The sequence below is a fragment of the Peromyscus eremicus genome, chromosome 4 (assembly GCF_949786415.1).
Source record: "Peromyscus eremicus chromosome 4, PerEre_H2_v1, whole genome shotgun sequence".
In the NCBI taxonomy this organism is placed as follows: domain Eukaryota; kingdom Metazoa; phylum Chordata; class Mammalia; order Rodentia; family Cricetidae; genus Peromyscus; species Peromyscus eremicus.
The window spans coordinates 120,898,128-120,916,894 of record NC_081419.1 but is presented as its reverse complement, the minus strand read 5'-3'; the positions used below and the strand labels follow the sequence as shown (position 1 = coordinate 120,916,894).

The 18,767-nt window shown below is 36.2% G+C and overlaps 1 protein-coding gene across 3 annotated transcripts in view; it reads right to left on the bottom strand.

Moving 5' to 3' along the window:
* Xrn2 (5'-3' exoribonuclease 2) overlaps positions 1-18,767 on the bottom strand; it is an 80,134-nt gene that overhangs the window by 32,093 nt on the left and 29,274 nt on the right. For all 3 annotated transcript variants that reach the window (XM_059261574.1, XM_059261573.1, XM_059261575.1), the window contains 8 exons: positions 18,217-18,348; positions 15,487-15,605; positions 12,561-12,696; positions 8,250-8,357; positions 8,071-8,160; positions 7,450-7,522; positions 2,628-2,711; positions 45-142 (listed from right to left, as the gene is read on the bottom strand). In XM_059261574.1, coding sequence (XP_059117557.1) covers positions 45-142; positions 2,628-2,711; positions 7,450-7,522; positions 8,071-8,160; positions 8,250-8,357; positions 12,561-12,696; positions 15,487-15,605; positions 18,217-18,348 — 840 coding nt within the window. The remainder of the gene's footprint in view (positions 1-44; positions 143-2,627; positions 2,712-7,449; positions 7,523-8,070; positions 8,161-8,249; positions 8,358-12,560; positions 12,697-15,486; positions 15,606-18,216; positions 18,349-18,767) is intronic.

Here is an 18,767-nt window from a genome sequence, read left to right as displayed (position 1 = left end):
CACACACACGTGTTCCTAATTATTAAACAAACTGTATACTGTACCTCTGTGGAACCTGTCTGATACAGCTCTAAAATGAAGTCACGTAATGGGTGAAGTTTCCCCACAAACAAAACATCACCTCCAAGACTATTTCTCCTGTCTAAATAAAAAAGAGTAAGACCACAGTCAAGCAATTACATCTAATAAGACCTATTTTTATAAAGCTACAACAAAGGAAAGCACCTACATTCTAAAAATAATCCCGGCACAATGTTTATGAAAAATAATTTATAAGTGATAAACTTAAATGTGTGATGTGTGGCTCTTATAATATCTGAAATGAGTTTATGAATGAGTAGCTCTAAGAAAGAGGTTATTACTGAAACATACTTGGACATATTGCAAGATAAAGGGCAAGACTGTCTGTTATAAAGCACCCAATTTCTTATAAATACAAACAACCACATCATGACAAAGATTTGTCAGTTTCTTAGACTTGTTACATTGACACTAACTGAAATCTCCAAAACTGAATTCATCTTTACATTTCCCAATTTAAATACTCTATATTAATTATAAAATGCTGCTTTTTATGCAGAGTAACATTTCAAGTTAGCCCTCTAGGAGTAAATGCTTATTTTATCCAACTCTTTCAAGGAAAGTTAATCCTTTGATGATAATAGGAAGAAGGCAGATGGAGAAAATGAGTAATGCCTTCCTAAGAGGCAAGAGCATTTTTGTGTGTGCATGTCATTAAGAATCAAAAAAGTCAAAGGGTATTCTTTCTTTTTCTTTTTTAATTAACCTAGGAATGTTTATTTCCTTCTTAGTGTCTTCAAGGACCCAGTCATTGTTCAATGGTGTGCTGTTTAATCTCCACAGGTTTGTGAATGTTCTAGGATTTTTCTTACTGCTGATTTATAGTCTTATTCAAGCAAGATCAGACAGAATACAAGCAGTTATTTCCATTTCCTTGTATTTGTTAAGACTTGGTTTGTGTACTATACATGGTCTGTTTCAGAAATAGTTCTACGTTCTGCTAAGAAATATGTGTATTCTGCAGTTAGGATGAAATGAATGTCCTATAAATGTCTGCTCAATACATTTGACCTAGGATGTCATTTAATTCCGATATTTTTGTCAGGATTACCTGTCAATTTCTGGGGTTAATTCGTGACATTATCTCTAGCAGTACTTGTTTTATCAAACTGAATACACTTGTATTCGGGGTTTAGAATATTAACATTCTTTTGATGATTGTTCTTTAATCAGTATGAAGTGACCATCTTCATCTGTTTTCACTAGTTTGGGCTTGAAATACATACTGACAGACAAAATACCTGCTTGTTTCCTAGGTCTACTTGCTTGAAATAACTCAAGGGACATATATATATATATATTCTTGAAGTGTACTTTTTTTTGAGGGTCTCATGTAGCCCAAGCTGAATGTAAACTTTCAGCAATCCTCCTGCCTTACCTCCTTCAATACTAGGATAATAGGATTGTGCCACCAAGCCCAGTTGAGCAGTCATTTTTTTAATAAATTTAGTAAATACTTTTGAATTAAAAATTGCAATAATTATCCAGAGGGCCTAGTCCAGTACCATGAGGGCTCCTCAGCTATTGGTTCACAGTTCATGTGTTTCCACTAGTTTGGCTAGTTGTCTCTGTACTTTATCCAAACATGGTCTCAATATCTCTTGCTCATAGAATCCCTCCTCTCTCTTGTCGATTGGACTCCTGGAGCTCTGCCTGGGACTTGGCCGTGGATCTCTGCATCTGCTTCCGTCAGTCACTGGATGAGGGTTCTTCACTGGATGAGGGTTCTATCATGACAGATCGGCCATCTGATCACCAGAGTAGGTCAGCTCAGATACCCTCTTGACCATTGCTAGTAGTCTATAGTGGAGTCATCTTTGTGGATTTCTGGGGACCTTTCTAGCACTCTGCTTCTTCCTATTCCCATAGTGTCTTCATTTATCATGGCATCTCTTTCCTTGTTCTCCCACTCTGTTCCTGATCCAGCTAGGACCTCCCGCTTCCCTAAGCTCTCTTTCCCCCGACCCTTGCCCTCCATTACATCCCTCACCCCCAGTTTGCTCCTGTAGGCCCTCTGGATAAATGAGACAGTTGTTTAGCTTGAACTGTTTAGGGGGCCCCCAGGCAGTGAAACCAGGACCTGTCCTTAGTGCATGAGCCAGCTTTTTGGAACCTGGTGCCTATGCTGAGACACTTTGCACAGCCTTGGTGCAGGGAGGAGGGGCTTGGACCTGCCTTGACTGAATGTACCAGGCTCTGCTGACTCCTCAGGGGAGACCTTGCCTTGGAGGAGGTGGGAATGGGAGGTGAGTTGGGGTTGGGGGGAAAGACTGGGGGATGGGAGGAAGGAGGACAGGGGAATCTGTGGTTGATATGTAAAATGAATAGAAAATCTCTTAATTAAAAAAATTATAATAATTTAGTACTCAATTTACAGATAATAGATTAAGAAGCAAAGTTAATGTCTGTTGAAAGAAGTAAAACAATAACTTATTCCTTCCATATGAGAAATTTGACAAATGAAAAAAGAAGTGTATTTTTATACAGAAATGTAAAGTCTATGTTGCACAGACTCAACATTGACCGAGTGGCAGTGTGACTCTTACTCTCTTCTGGAGTGAGGTCTGGGTACACCTCTTCTAGGGCGGCTCGCAGCCTTCGCTCATCCACAAATGGCAACAGAGCAACACCTGTGGAAACCAACAACCACCTGCGGTTAGAATCACCTGAGTTCAGATTTTCATTGGTTCAAATGAACACTCTAGTAAAATATCTCTGTTGACACAACGACATTTGGAACTGAACTTTATTTTGTCATGTAGCCAAAACTCAAATGCAAATATTTTCATATGAGGTAGTAATGACCAAGAATGTCCCCGTATTTTTCATACTTCCAATGTTGTCACCTTACTAAAGTCCTCAGGCCAACAGCAACTCATCTTGCTAGAGCTTGAGCTTGTCCTTTTGTCCTTCCTGATTCTTTATAAAAATGAAGTCATTTAACCATCATACTCAAAGTTCTATTTCTGGACTACATGAAAAGTCTCTTCAACTTCCAAGCTTCCACAGCACTCTGCTTATATTTTAATCTGACTAATTTGGAGGCAAACATTCTTTAGAGCCTTGCCTAACTAACTTACTAGTGGGAAATAGAACAGACTATGCATGTGGGGGCTGAAAATTCAGAGTGTGCTGAATTAAAGGCATTGTTTTATTTGAGCCTATGGTTATCATTTTTAGGGAAGCTTATCCTTAATACAGGACCTATTATAATACTAAAAAAAAAGTTACTGAAGCATATCTGTTTTGTTAGAATACAGCAAAAATAGTATTTTGGCCAAATAAAACTTAAAGATAAATAGCAACAACAAATGTTAAATAGAACTAAACAATTCTAAAACAACCACTCCAAACCACTGTATTTGAAAATTGTAAGAAAGGAAAAGGTTTCCAAAGTAGACATTACTAACTTAGTTACTATTATTTTCTCAGTAAGGAAGAATTTGATTTTACTACCACGTAAGAATCTAAGTTAAAAACAAACTAAGTTCTGGTATAAATTTTGCAGTGCCTAAAAGAAGTGATCTCAAAATTATCAGCACCTATTATCTAGGAAAGCCCAATTTGATTACTGGGAAACACAGGGAAATAAAGAAGTTGTCCAAAATCTGTTCAGTCATACACTTGGGAAATATACCAACAAATACCCAAATCATTATTTAGCTTTTATTTTCTATCCATTTGACTTAGGATTTAAGAAGAGCTCTATAAGACTTTCTTTCCTATAATAAAACTTTCCTACAGTATTAATTCCAGAAGCTGCATCCAATCAGCAAACAACTTGCAGTGACACTGGCAGTGATAAAATCACCAAGGAACAAATAAATCACCTTTGTTGCCTAGAACAGAAAGAAACGGCTAACAGCAGTGTGCTGGTGATAAAAGCAAGAAGAGCAGATAGCTCATCTCTGGACACTCTAGGCCACACACTGCCTCTTCTGATCCTCACATCTACCCTGATACAGTCTCGGGTTCTGTTCAGATAGTCACTTCAATAGAGCTCCTCTAGAGCCAGACTCCCTAGGTGTCCAGATCTTGGTTTCACTACCATAAAATTTTGACCAAATTACCTAAGTTATCTGTTCACATATATAAAACAATCAAAACAATCAAAAACTATTACATATATAACAAATTTTATAAAATCATAATATTGTTACATCACATATGATATGTTCAAAGTATACACACTCAAAAAAAAGTTTTTTTTAAAAAAGTACCCAACTACATTTCTCTTCCTATCATTTAAGGTATAATCAACCTGCGCAAGAACTTTACCACGTAATATATTGACATTGCCTCCAATAAGTTTTAAAAGTGTGTTTAAAACTTTTTTTTCCCTTTTTTTTTTTTGGTTTTTCAAGACAGGTTTTCTCTGTGCAACAGCTCTAGAGATCTGCCAGCCTCTGCCTCCTGAGTGCGGGGATTAAGCATGCACCACCATCACCCAGCTTAAAATATATTTCTTAATAGTACTAAATTTCACATCAGTTTTTTTTTTTACTATGGATGGCATTTAAGTGAAAATATTAATGTAAGTAATGATATATAAAATACAAAGAAATAATTTTTAAAAAAAACCTCTGATATTTAAACCATGCTAAAACATAAAACTTTCCAAGAGACCTCCTGATGGTTAATCTTCACTTTCAATTTGACTGGATTTGGAACCACCTAAGAGACACAACTTTAAGTAAATTTGTATAGGTGTTTGCACAGAAGTTTAAATGAGAAGGGAAGAACTTTTCTGAATGTGGGCAGCTCAATCTTAATGGCTGGATTCCCAATAACAAAAAGGAAGCCAGCTGAGCACTCTTTCTGCTCTCTGACTTGAGTTCAGTAACCAGATACTTCATGTTTCCCACTGCCATGCATTCCCTGTGTTAGACTAGGTCCCTCAAGTCATGAACCAAAATAAACCCTTCCTTTCTTGGGTTGCTTTTGTCAAGTATTTTGTCACAGTAATAATAATTACTCAAAATACCCTAGAAAAATCCTGAGCAAGAATAAAATGGGAAAATATAATTTCTGACTTCACAAAACATGTAAGTCATTAAAACAGTACAGTACCAGCATAAAAACAGATATAAAGACCAATGGACTAGATTAATAGCCTCAAAAATAGCCAAATGATTTGCAACAAAGAATACCAAGACCAGCCAACAGGAAAAAGTCTTTGTAACAACTGATGCATTAAAAAAGTCAATATCCACATATGAATACAACATATAAAAATATAAAGTCAAAATAAGACTCTGAAGATTGAAATAAAATAACAAAAATTTTAAAAGAAAAGCTGGGCGGTGGTGGCTCACACCTTTAATCTCAGCACTCGGGAGGCAGAGGTAGGTGGATCTTTGTGAGTTCGAGGCCAGCCTGGGCTACAGAGTGAGTTCCAGGAAAGGTGCAAAGCTACACAGAGAAACCCTGTCTAAAACAAAACAAAACAAAATTTTAAAAGAAAACAGGCAGACTCATGATACTGGACTTGGCAAATGATTTCCTGAATATGACATCAAAGACAAGCAAAATAAATAAAGTAGACCACCAAAATTTAAATGTTTCTGACATTAATGGACATTATAACAAAATGAAAAGATAACCCACAGAATTGGAGAAAATATATTTAAAAAAATCACATCAAATAGTATTAATGTTTCATGCTATAAAAAACTTTAATTCAACAACTAAAACCCAATCCAGCCGGGCGGTGGTGGCGCACACCTTTAATCCCAGCACTTGGGAGGCAGAGCCAGGCGGATCTCTGTGAGTTCGAGGCCGGCCTGGGCTACCAAGTGAGTTCCAGGAAAGGCGCAAAGCTACACAGAGAAACCTTGTCTCGAAAAACCAAAATAAATAAATAAATAAATAAACCCCAATCCAACTTAATAGATATGAAGATATTTCTTTAAGGATATAAATGCTCAAGAGGCATATGAAAACATGCTCACTATTACTATCATCAGGAAAATGTAAATAAAAGCTATTGTGAGTTACCACTTCATAGTGATTAAGGGCAGCTCTTTAAAAAAAAAAAAATCCAAGGGAAAAATATTGGCAAGGATGTGAGGAAATTCCAAACTGTTGAGCATTATTTTATCTTCACCCTGTAAGACTATGTTGAGAAGATTCTTTGTCATTGATACAAATACTGTAACTATAATAACATAAGTTGGCAAGTAATCTATATGTTTATATATTTAAGTTTTCATTTAGTAAACCTAAGCAAGGACTGAATTATGTATTTAATAAACACAAATATATTTACCTACTAATTTTATTATCCCTCCATTTTCTTATGCCCCTTCTCCTTAATTAAAACATCCTCCACAAAGTTCCCTCAAAAACCTCCTGAGAGTCTAATCCATTTGTATGTGACAAAGACATTTTATATAGTCCCAATTTGTAGGATGCATTTTCCATTATCCTTAAAGTAATATGAAATTATCACTACTACTTAAACCAACCCCCTCCACCTCCCCCCCACCAACCAATTTCTTAAAATTTCCAAGGATAGCATTTGGGGGGGGGGGGGTGTTTGGAGGCTGATAAGGATCAAAGCCACTTGTACATGCCAAGCAAATGATCTATCATGAGCTATGTCCCAGCCCTTCGATCTGTAATTGTTTCATATGCCCCTCTGTCTCACAATTATGAGCTTAGGATCCTAAAAAAGTGTACAGCACAACAAAGTGTCATGATTTGCTGAAAGGAATCTTTGGTGAAGGAGTTTTTTATTGTGTTTTATATTCAATGATCAGCATGTGTTGAGTAGTGAATAACATCTTAAATTTAGTATGACTCTTAAAAATTGCCTTTCCTACAAAATCTATTTGCACAAGGAATTTAAAAACACAAAACAAATGAGTGTCAAGTGTTGAGTTTCTAGGATATTTTTTCCAAGTTACCACAGTATAACCCCAAATGGGCATGACTATTTCTTTCTCAGCCGCTTCACAAGGTGACAATGAGTCGACTGCTGAAAACAAAAAAGCCACAAAGGACACTAAACCAGCAATTTTAACCTATATCAACAAGTTACTACTTACCATTATGTTACTATTAAAATTACTATCAACCATTGACAATCATGGATTGAATAGATACATCCACTAAACATGTAGTTATGAAAATAAGTATGGTTTCCAGAATTCTTCATTAAAATTCTTTATTATAAATAAGTAACTTTATTAGTAAAATTCTTTATTAAGACCTGTAAACATGCCAGGCAGTGATGGCACATGCCTTTTGACGCCAGCCTAGTCTACAGAGCTAGTTCCATGACAGCCAGGGCTACATGGAAAAAGCCTGTAAAACAAAACAATAACAACAAAAGTAAACAAAAACGAATGAATATCTAGATTTTACCTTGCCATGCATATTTCTTCCCATTCAAATCAATAGCAAAATCTTCTGGATAGAAGTCAATTATACTAGAATCCTGTCAGGGAGAAAGTAAAAGACTCAAAAACAAAAGCAACATGCCTTGTCACAAAAAAACATAATAGGACTCTTGTTCAATTCATCAATTTTTAATGAGAAATGAGGTGTATTTTCTCTAAACGCTAAGGTATGAGGTTACTAATACCAGGTATAGTGAAACAAAATCAACAACTTTATTTAAACAAACAAAAGGAGTTTTAGAACTTATAATTATGGGCTACATGCATGTAGTGAAGGGTTTAGTTACTCAACATTTCCTACTTCCTGGCTGGGTCTCACTTTTTAACTAGCACCAAAAAACAAGCTTAGGGGTAATTTAGGTAAGTCAGATAGAAAGTCTGAGGTCATTATATAGGGATGAAACAAACAGAAATAGTTATGCAGGGCATAGTGACTCACAACTTTAATTTTGGTACTGGGAAGTCAGAGTTGGATCTCTGTGAGTTCAAGGCTAGCCTGGTCTACAGAGGGAATTCCAGGGCTACAAAGTAAGTTCCCTGTCACAAAAAGTTACGTTTCAACACATTTGAAAACACTAAGACTTACAGGGTCACTCATGAGCTTCCGCCATGATGGAGGTAGAAAGTTACCACTTGCAGCTGGAAAGACCCCCATGAGTTGTTCCAGTGGTTTAAACTGCAAGAGAGGGAAAGGTTAAGGTTAAAGACTCCAAACTTTGATTCAATTCAAATTCCTATTTTTTTTTTCATCAACTTGAAGCTTACCGGTTTTGTGCCCTTCTCAAATTCAGAAGACATGTCTGCAATACCTTCAAAGTCTGAGGCAAATGGTGCATAATGGAATGGATAATACCACTTCCAGGAAGCACAGCCCTAAAATCATTAGTGACAAATAAAAGCAAAATATTCTTAATGATGAATGTGGTAAAAAATTAGATTATGACTATTAGTCTATAATATCCTATTTGTAAAATACAACTTCTGGTATATACTCCACTCATTCATTTTTCAGAGTTCAAAATATTGTCTGCTTCATATCAGTGGTTCTTTTACCTAAAAGATATGGTGAAACTTCTTAATAACCAGTAGTTAACATCAAACTTTATATTCACAAACACAAATGGGCTAGGTTGTAGAGTATTACTTTAAGGTGTGCTATTTTTGTTTATGTTGCATTTGTTTAACTCTGTGAAGCTGTGATACTTTGCTTGACTAAAATTAGACCTGATGGTCTAATAAAGAACAGAACAGCCAATAGCAAGGCAGGAGAAAGGATAGGTGGGGCTGGCAGGCAGAGAGAATATATAGAAAGAGAAATCTGTGAGAAGAAGAAGAATACCCAGAGAAGGAGGAGTCGTACAGGGGCCAGCCTCCCAGCTACACAGCAAGCCACGGAGAAATAGTAAGATTTATAGAAGTAAAAAAACAGGAAAGGCCCAGAGGTAAAAGGTAAATGGGATAATTTGTTAAAGAAAGCTGACTAGAAACAAGCCAAGCTAAGGTCAGGCATTTATAAGTAAGAATATATCTCCCTGTGATTTGTTTGGGAGCTGGGCAGTGGGCCCCCCAAAAGAGTACAAAACAACCAATAACATTTTGGTGCTCAACGTGGGGGTGGGGCTTGAATTTCCACAGTGCCTAAGAGAGCTTAAAAAAAAATGAGGATACAGCTCCTTTAAGAGTTTCTACCTGCTGGCAAGCCTTTGAGTGGGCAGTAAGTTAAGCAGGAACAAAAAACTAAGTAAAAATGCCTGCTACAGTGCAAGCATCAGCATTCTAGAGCTCTAAGAAAGGTTTAATACAGTTCTTGGTCACAAACCTCCGACCGAACCAAATGTGCGTAGGCTTAAGAAAGAAAGAAATAGTTTAAAAATAATAAAGTCTTTAAACAGAGAAGTAAAATAATAAAAAAGAAAAAGCCACGTAGAGATGGGAAATACATAGAGAGTCTGGATCCTGTATGTTATTGTGTTGATTTTGAATTTTTTGAATGTTGTTGAACAAAGACAGCTGGTGGCAGACATAGGCTTGTGAACAAGACTGCAAAACTGAACCAACCTAGATACTTTAGAGTTATCTTAACTTTGAAAAAAAATCAAAAAATATATTTGTCAAATGGAAATCAAAAATGCTTTGGAGTTTTATTTCCAGAGGAGATGTGAGGCTGTGAATTCCTTCAGGGATAATATGGATCGGGTGTGATCAAGGGAGACCTCTCGAACCTTGACAGATGATATCTGTAAGCAAAGATTACTGCAGGTCTTCCCAGGACTTAGGTTATTATCTACAATTTTCTCTGGGACTCTAAAGATACTTCACCTACAGAAAGCAGGATGCAGTCTGGAGAAAACTATGCCCACATTCCCAAGAAATAGAGTGGGTGGTTTTTGGTTATTTGGTGGGTTATGGATGTTTGTTATCATTTGGGAAAATATAGAATATTGATAGAAATTTAAAGTTATTTTTGCTACACTGTATATGTTTCTAATCTTGTTTAAAGAATTTTTGTATATCGACAAAATTTTAAGGTAATTTTTGTTACAACATATTGTATATATGTTTCTATTCTTGTTTAAGGTATTGTACCTAGCAGTTCATTTAAAAGTGTAAGGTAAAGTTCTATTTTTTGAAAGCTATTATAAACTATACAGTATAATCAGGAATATAGGTTAGCAGTTAGACATTTATAACAATCAAATTTGTAGATATGTTAGGTATGCTTTCCAGATTATATAGAGAAATAGTTTAAATAGTTTTCAAGCCTTTCAAAGACCTATAGAATATGGCATTTAAAATGTTTCGTTAACTTGAGATTTTTTCATGACAACGAGACACATCTGCTCCTGGCAGCATAATGTACTTCAGAGAAGATGATGGGCATTGAAGAAACTCCTTATGGAGTTTGCTTTCATTGTGGCAAGATTAGCCACTGCTCTTGCCTTTGACAATGCTGCGCTTGCTGACAATGTGCTGTGCAGACTGGAAATGCAGGACACACAGAAAAAAGACTGTTGAACTTTACCAAAACAAGGCAGGATAGTCTTTCAAAATTCCTACTTCACAGAAGAGTCTGTCAGATATTCTGCAGGACACAGAGTAAAGTGACTGGTGAACTTTGCCAAAACAAATTAGGACAGTCCTTCAAAATTCCTGCTTCACTGAGAAGTCTGCCAGATACTATGAGCCAGTAGGCTGAAGATGGATGCCCCAATGTTACAGAAGGAACTCTGGGTGATTGTCCAGGCAGTCAGATGTCTCTGTCATTGCTAGAGTTTTGGAAGTTGTTTGCAATGTATTTTTTGTTTATTCAAATAATATTATATCCTTCTGGGGGTCTTTGATGGAGTTGAAGACTAGATATTTATAATTGCAGTTTTTCTTAGTTATAATAGAGAGAAAATTAGGTATAAAACTTTAGATTCATTAAGATAAGATAGATAATGGAGTATTTTCTTTTAATTTGCCAGGCACAAAATCATTACATTGTGAATGTAATTTGTACTTGATAATTGTTCTCTTTTTTTTTTTTTTTTTTTTTTTGGTTTTTTGAGGTTTCTCTGTGTAGGCCAGGCTGGCCTCAAATTCACAGAGATCTGCCTGGCTCTGCCTCCCGAGTGCTGAGATTAAAGGCGTGCACCACCACCGCCCGGCGATAATTGTTCTTATTGTGTTCATTCTTCTTATGTTAAAAGCTTTCATTTTTTTGTTTAGACAAAAAGGAGGAATGTTGCAGAATATTATTTTAAGGTGTGTTAATTTTGTTTATGCTATTGAACATTTGTTTGATGATGCAAAGATGTGTTTAATTAAATAAAATTCACTTGCAGTCAGGAGGCTGAGTCAGCAACTAACTGACAGGAAGTGGTAGGGAGGAGCCAGGTGGAGAAGGTTCTTTAAGTAGGGGGCGAGGAGAAGCACAGGGGTTTTTTGGAGGACATGAGCAAGGAGAGGAGGTGAGCTACTTGCTATTCAGCCTCTCTGAAGAGCAGAATTCCACCTTAACCTTTGAATCTTGAATTCTTTAGAGGGACAGGGGTTTAGTCAAATTCCCTTTGTAGCTTTGCAAGAGTCGGAGCCTGAGGCAACAGAATTCTCTCTGGATACAGTCCTTGCGGCCTAACTGCTGCTACAACAGTGGAGTTGTAGTTGCTGATTCAGACAAATGTGGCTTAAAAGACAGCAACAATTAAACAAAAGGACAACAGGCTAAGATATTTATCCTTAAAATATATTTGACATTTCTTTCCAATCTCAAGCTTCTATCATCAAATAAAACCAATTCACAAAAGGCTCAATATTTTATTTCATGTAACATCATAATACTATATGAGAGGTGTTATAATCAAATCCTTTCAAATTTCTATTGGTATGGTTTACACTGTATCCTTTTGTAGTTGGAAAGTTTCTCCAGTGTCCCACCCGGTCCTACAGCTGCTGGCACCCAAGTAAATATACAGAGGCTTATATTAATTATCAATTGTATGACCTATGGAAGGCTTTTTGTTAGCCAGCTATTATAACTTAATCCAGTTTTATTAATCTGTAAGTTGCCACGTGGTCATGGCGTTACCAGTCTGTTGGCATCCTGCTTTCCCTTGGGCGGCGGCTGGCGTCTCTTAAGACTCCGCCTTTCTCTTCCCATCTCTCTCCTTGGATTTCCTGCCTGTTTTGCCATAGGCCAAAGCAGCTTATTTATTACCCGATGGGAATAACATTTATTTACAGCATACAGAAAGACATCTCACAACATTCTTTTTTTACTTAGTGACTATCAAATACTCAGTTATTTTTAAACTCTATTTAAACAAACAAACAACAAAAATACCAGTAAATTTTAATCATCTTAAAGACCAACTCACACTCTGATCCTAAAATTCTTTAATATAACAAAACCAAATTTTACTGATATAGTAATTCCTAAGGAACTTCCAAGTCTTTACAAATATTATTAATGGCAATTTTTAATAGGAAGTTTTAAATAACAAGTGTGGATATTCAACATTATGTACAATTCTAGAAATTACTAGTTTTCTAAAATGATTTCGAAAAACTTAGGAGGAAAAATTCTTTTGGTACCTGGTAATAATATCGAAGAACCCAGCATAGTCCTTCAACATAGGACTGAACAACCTTACGTCGGAATTTCTCATCAGCTGCGTCTACATCAAATTTGTTCTTGTAGTATCGTTGCTTCCAACCTGCTTCCCATAACCTAAAATCCAGATGAAGTAAGTTTATACTGAATTAATACATCTGCGGCTAGATTGTCTGATTCCCAACATAAATCAATTTATATTTAATGTCTAAGGGAAATTGAATGAGCTGAACAGAAAAGTTAACAGAGATACATTTAACTTTCTAAAATGATGAACTCCATTTTCACCATTTATCCATGATAACTAAACATCAGGAACCCAAATATTGATTATGGTAAGGCCATTATAGAACTACATTTTTAAAAAAGAGAGGATAACCACTTATTGAGTAAATATATTATACTTATTTGTGCCAATCTTAATACTGCTTCCCATATCTTCATTAATTGTGTAATAATTCTAAAACTATGTTCTAAGATTAAAATATTGAAGACATTTTATATTTCAAAGTTCATCACAATGCGTTAAACCATATGAAGAAAGTTAAGACATTTTTAAAATGGTATTTTAAAGGTTAAACAAAAAGGCATACAATAATCTAGGAAGCATGTGGGCAGAGATTGTGTGCATTCCTGTTCTCTCTATCCTTGCTTGCCTCATCCCTCTTGCAACACAGAGTTCTGAGATTTATTTCTGCATCCCCTCCCCTCATATCCCTATTCTCCTCACTTATGTTCTGTTATAACCTAGAAGCAGGTCAATTAATTCACTAATTATCATTAATATTGAAAATGCACAATTACATCTTAAACCTTATGTGTGTGTTCTTACATGCATGACTGAGCACCACATGCATGTCTCATGACCACAGGCACTGGACCCCCTGGAATTGGAGTTACAGACAGTTGTTAGCTGCCATATGAATGCTCGGAATGAAACCCAACTCCTCTGCAGGAGCAGGCCATGCTCTTAACCCTTGATCTATCTCTCCAGCCCCACAATCAAATTTTTAGCCCGCCAAAAGTGTTGTGTTTTGTTTTTTATTCTTTAAAAGATTTAAAGACTTTATTAAAGGAAAAAAATAAACTAACACTTTCAAAAAATCAAGTTAGACTAAGAACATCAAGTCATTCTCCATTAAAGACCTTTTTGTGTTTCAGACTTTAATAACTGCAGAGAATACACTATCCTCCCAAACTATCAAAAACAAAGACTCATAGAACTAGAAGAAATGGCCTCAGCCGGGCGGTGGTGGAGCACGCCTTTAATCCCAGCACTCGGGAGGCAGAGGCAGGAGGATCTCTGTGAGTTCAAGGCCAGCCTGGTCTACAAAGTGAGTTCCAGGAAAGGTGCAAAACTACACAGAGAAACCCTGTCTAGGAAAAACAAAAAACAAACAAACAAAAAAAAAAATGGCCTCTACTGGTTTACATAAAAGTACCAATGAAACAAACGTTAAGAGCCTCAATCACTTCTTGATAGAAGCCTTGAATATCCCTGGGATCCATGAAACAATAAATGACTAAACAAATCAAGTTACCTATTAAACCAGTATTTATCATTATGGCTACATAATAAACAAAAACGATCTAGCTGGGTAAAATGGCACATGCCTTTAATCCTAGAAAGGCAGAAGCAGGCACATCTCTGTCAGTTCAAGACCAGCCTGGTCTAAAAAGAAGTTCCACACAAACCTAGGTTACTCGGTACCTTGTGTTTAAAAAAAAGGGGGTGGGGGTGTTTGGAAAGAGCTCAGAGGAGAGCTAGCTCAGAGGTTAAAGGCACTGGCTGCTCTTCCAGAAGACTGGGTTCAAATCTCAGCACCCAACCACCACCTGTAACTCCAATTTCAGGGGATCTGACATCCTCTTCTCGCCTCTCCAGGTACCAGGCACACACATGGTACACAGACATAGATCCAGGCTAAAACACATTTTAAAAAATCAAATATAAAAGAAAACTTCTAGGATGGAAACCCAAAGTGACAGAGATGGCAGAGACCAGAGTTAGATTAAATAAATGTTTATCTCATGGCTATTCATTGAGCTGATATTTTTTTCCCACTGATCCAATATTAAAGGATACTAGGAAAATAAAGTCATATATGACCTACACATGAAGTTCTTAATTGTAAGTAAGAATCCCCACATTTTATCTCCTGTGCAAGAAGCATGCCTTGCTGAACTTTGAAAGATACCATTTTCCTAAATTCTTAGTGGGCTACAGAGTTTTAAATTGTTGACCTTTTGTAAAGGGAGCACAGGGTAATCTGGACTTAAGTATAGGAAAGGCTAGTAACCTTTTTATATAATGATTCCAAGTCCAGTCTCTGAACCAATTATAGAATCAAAGTTTCCCAGTATAAAATTTAAGTATACAGTTAAAAGGAAACTCCTCTGCCATGAAACAAAATTGTACATATGCAATTCTGTAGTTCTTTTAAAAAACATATATTTATATGTTAAAATGGCTTCTGTACATTTCAGTTTGAGGAGAAACCTTTTCAGTTGAGAATACTAAAGCAAACTATGTTATTGTCCAAATGTATCTGAACTTTCTAGGTTAAGCAACTTGAAAATTTAATCTCCAAACAGTAACATTCAGATCACATCATTGGAGCTAAATATTCGTGCCTAGCCAATCTAGTGCTTGGTCTCAGAGGGGAAAGTAGCTTGGAAGACAGAAAGCTGCCTGCATACTAATCTAGATACTTGGGTTTAACAGCAATAGCTTACACATCTCCCTGGAATTAGTGACTATTCTAACTCTCCACATTAATTACTGCTGGATAAAAAGATCACAGGCAAGTATCTGAAGGCATTGCCGCTCTAAGCTAAATAGCATTAATTAGACCACATCTATTTCAGCAATTTGCTAACAAAGTGCTACCAAAAAAATGGCTTTACCTGACGTTATCCTCTGGCTCTGGCTCACTGTCACTGTCTTCTGCTTTTCTCTTAATTCCTGCTAGTGGAGATGGAGAGCCATCAGATGCAAAACTTGTATTAGGAGATACTGAGGGACTCTGCAGACAATTATGACATTACAGAAGAATTTCATTATTCACTTTACACAAAAAGATATTGCTAAACATCTACCACATAGAATTTCATGCTGATAATTTTTAAAGCTATTAAACAGAGAGCAAACGTATGCCTTGTCCTACACCAGCCCCCTTCCCAAGAAATCCAACAAAGTACCAAGCTTTCTACGTTCAAATGCTAAAGAATTATTAGGACAAAACGTGTTTTAAGAGAACAATAGTTTAACAGACATAAAAAAAATTATTCAACTTGAACCCTGATTTCCTTTGGTAGTTTCCTGGTATTATGAATTCAAAATCATTTTCTACTATCAAACAGTAAAATTGAAAAAAAAAAAACCTCTGAAGGAAAAATTATACATATGGTACATATTATCTGTACTACAGAACAATGACACACACACATACATCCATCAGATAAAGCTTATGAGAGTGCCATCAAATAGTAAGTGTTCAGTCATACCCAACCACCCTGGAAAGCAGCAATTTAATGAGACTCCATCTGAAAACTGTCAAATTATTTTATATGTATTGTTTTAAAATTCAGTATATAAAATAGAAAAATGGAGATTTTTATTAGTACTACAAAAACTTTAAGCTATCAGTTTTCCTTTGTATCAAATTCAAAAAACACAATAGGACCCTAAATATTTTAATATTTATTAATTTTTTTCAAATCTTTTGCAATTACAGTTAAGATAAATGACCAAAATTGTCGTGATAGAAAACATTTTCATAGTTAAGCTTTCTTTCTATTAATCACGCAGATTAGCTATTGTAAGTAAAATGAATTACTTCAAAATTGAGAGCTCACAAGGCTCTCAAGACTTTAATGATACTAGACCAAAAACCTTAGCATGAAGACAGTTCATACTACACAATAAGAAAAGTTAAGCTATACTTCACACAGAACTAAAAGTGCTTTCTGCTGTGGGATGTTCTGTATGGCAAATGTGTTGCTAATTAGTCAATAAATAAAACACTGATTAGCCATTGGCTAGGCAGGAAGTGTAGGCGGGACAAGGAGGAGAATAAAGCTGGGAAGTGGAAGGCTGAGTCGGAGAGACACTGCCAGTCGCCACGATGACAAACAGCATGTGAAGATGCCGGTAAGCCACGAGCCATGTGGCAAGGTATAGATTAATAGAAATGGATTAATTTAAGCTGTAAGAACAGTTAGCAAGAAGCCTGCCACGGCCATACAGTTTGTAAGCAATATAAGTCTCTGTGTTTACTTGGTCGGGTCTGAGGCTGTGGGACTGGCGGGTAAGAGAGATTTGCCCTGACCATGGGCCAGGCAAGAAAACTCTAGCTACAGCTTTCCTTTCCAAAGATGGATGTCAGCTTTGTTCAGAGCAATGTGTACCCAAGGATAGAAGGATGGTTCTGTGAGTAAAGTATGTGCTATATCAGCACAAGAATCTGAGTTCAACCCACACACATCTCAAATGAAAAGCCAGACACATGCCTTCAATCCCAAAGTCTGTGAGTTTGAGACTAGGCTGGTCTACACAGTGAGAATCTGTCTTTAAAGTAACTGTAAAAGGTGAAAACTAACTCTACAAATTGTTCTGTGACTTCCATAGTGCATGATGATTCACAGCACCCCTCCAGACACACATCATATACAGACGTCATAATAATTATTAAAGAATTTCCTTTAAAAACACATACCCTCAGTGTCTAAACAAACCAGTGCAGAAAGGTATCTTTGTATTTAGAAAATGAGAGAGGCATTATCAGACAGACAGATCGGAGTCTGCCATACCAAGCTCAACCTCTACTGGAGGCATGCATAGCCTTGAGCAATTGAACCTCTGTAAGTTTCACCATACACTGATGACGATATAACAAGTATTAAATCAAATCACGTGTGTCAAAGATTACTGACTAGCATTCTGCCTGCTTAGGGCAAGTTGTTAATCAACCAGTAAATAATCACTATTATTTAAGCCTTATCTATGTGGGTGACATTCATATTAACTGTCCAAGTATAGAGAAGTTGTATGCTTTTCAAAATGCAGTATTTCTTAGGCTATCAAAAAAAAAAGGTACTCCTCAATGACTAAATCTTCATGGCTCACTTAAGCATGGTACAGTTTTAAAAAGCTATTTTAAGGTATCTCTTACTACCCAAATTCTGGTTCCTCTGTATTCGTAAAGGTAAGAAGCAAATGGCAAAAGCTCGTAACTGGTCCCAAGGAGAAGAAAAAATAAGAGAGCAAAAATTACTGTCCTCTCTAGCCTTGCGACATTTGGATATTCCAGTCATATTCTTAGTACCATCCACCACTCAGTTCTTTGTGGTAGAGACAAGCAGCTATAGTCCATGTAGTACGGGAATACCATAGCCACTTAGCTATCTCTTTATATTAACTTGTATTGTCTATCCTATATGCTTTTCTTTCACTTCATTTAGTAATTTTCATCTTGATAAAGATAGATTTAATAAAGTTAAAAATATTCTGAGACAAAGGATGCTGGGAAAAACCTGCCAAACAAAACCTTAGACAAAATGATAAAATCCACAGACACAATTCTTAAAGGAACCGAACATTCATCATGCAACACCACACAGAAACAAGTCACTTACAGAGTTACCATGCATCCTCATTTCATAGGCCGCTTGTCTTGGATTACTGGCTACGTGACAGCCTGGTGAATTTCTTGAACCCAAGGCATGAGGTGTTAATATTCCACTAGGAGTAAAAGCTGGTTGATCTCTCTAAGATAAAACAGAAGTAAAATTCAATTACAACACAGTTAGTGACAGGCAGCAAAGAGGATAAGGGAATAGTCTTCATTTTAAGTGCTTTACTACTAAACTCATCCAACACCCAGAGACTTCCAAACACATGACAAGGTTACTACATCGTACAAGCAACAGTCGATAATACTTAGTAACTTTGCCCTAAAGTCATTTTAAGTCACATATTAATGTTTGTTCACAATTTTAGAAAACATACAAACTATAATTCAGGTGAGAAAAATAATATATATATTTTTAAAAACAGTAAAACAACTTTTATTTACTCATACTCTGTTACAACTAGGCTTTTTATTTCTTATTAAGTAGAACTATATTTAGGGCTTTAACAGGTAATAGCTATGGTTGACTGATAAAACAGATATTAAGAGAGAATA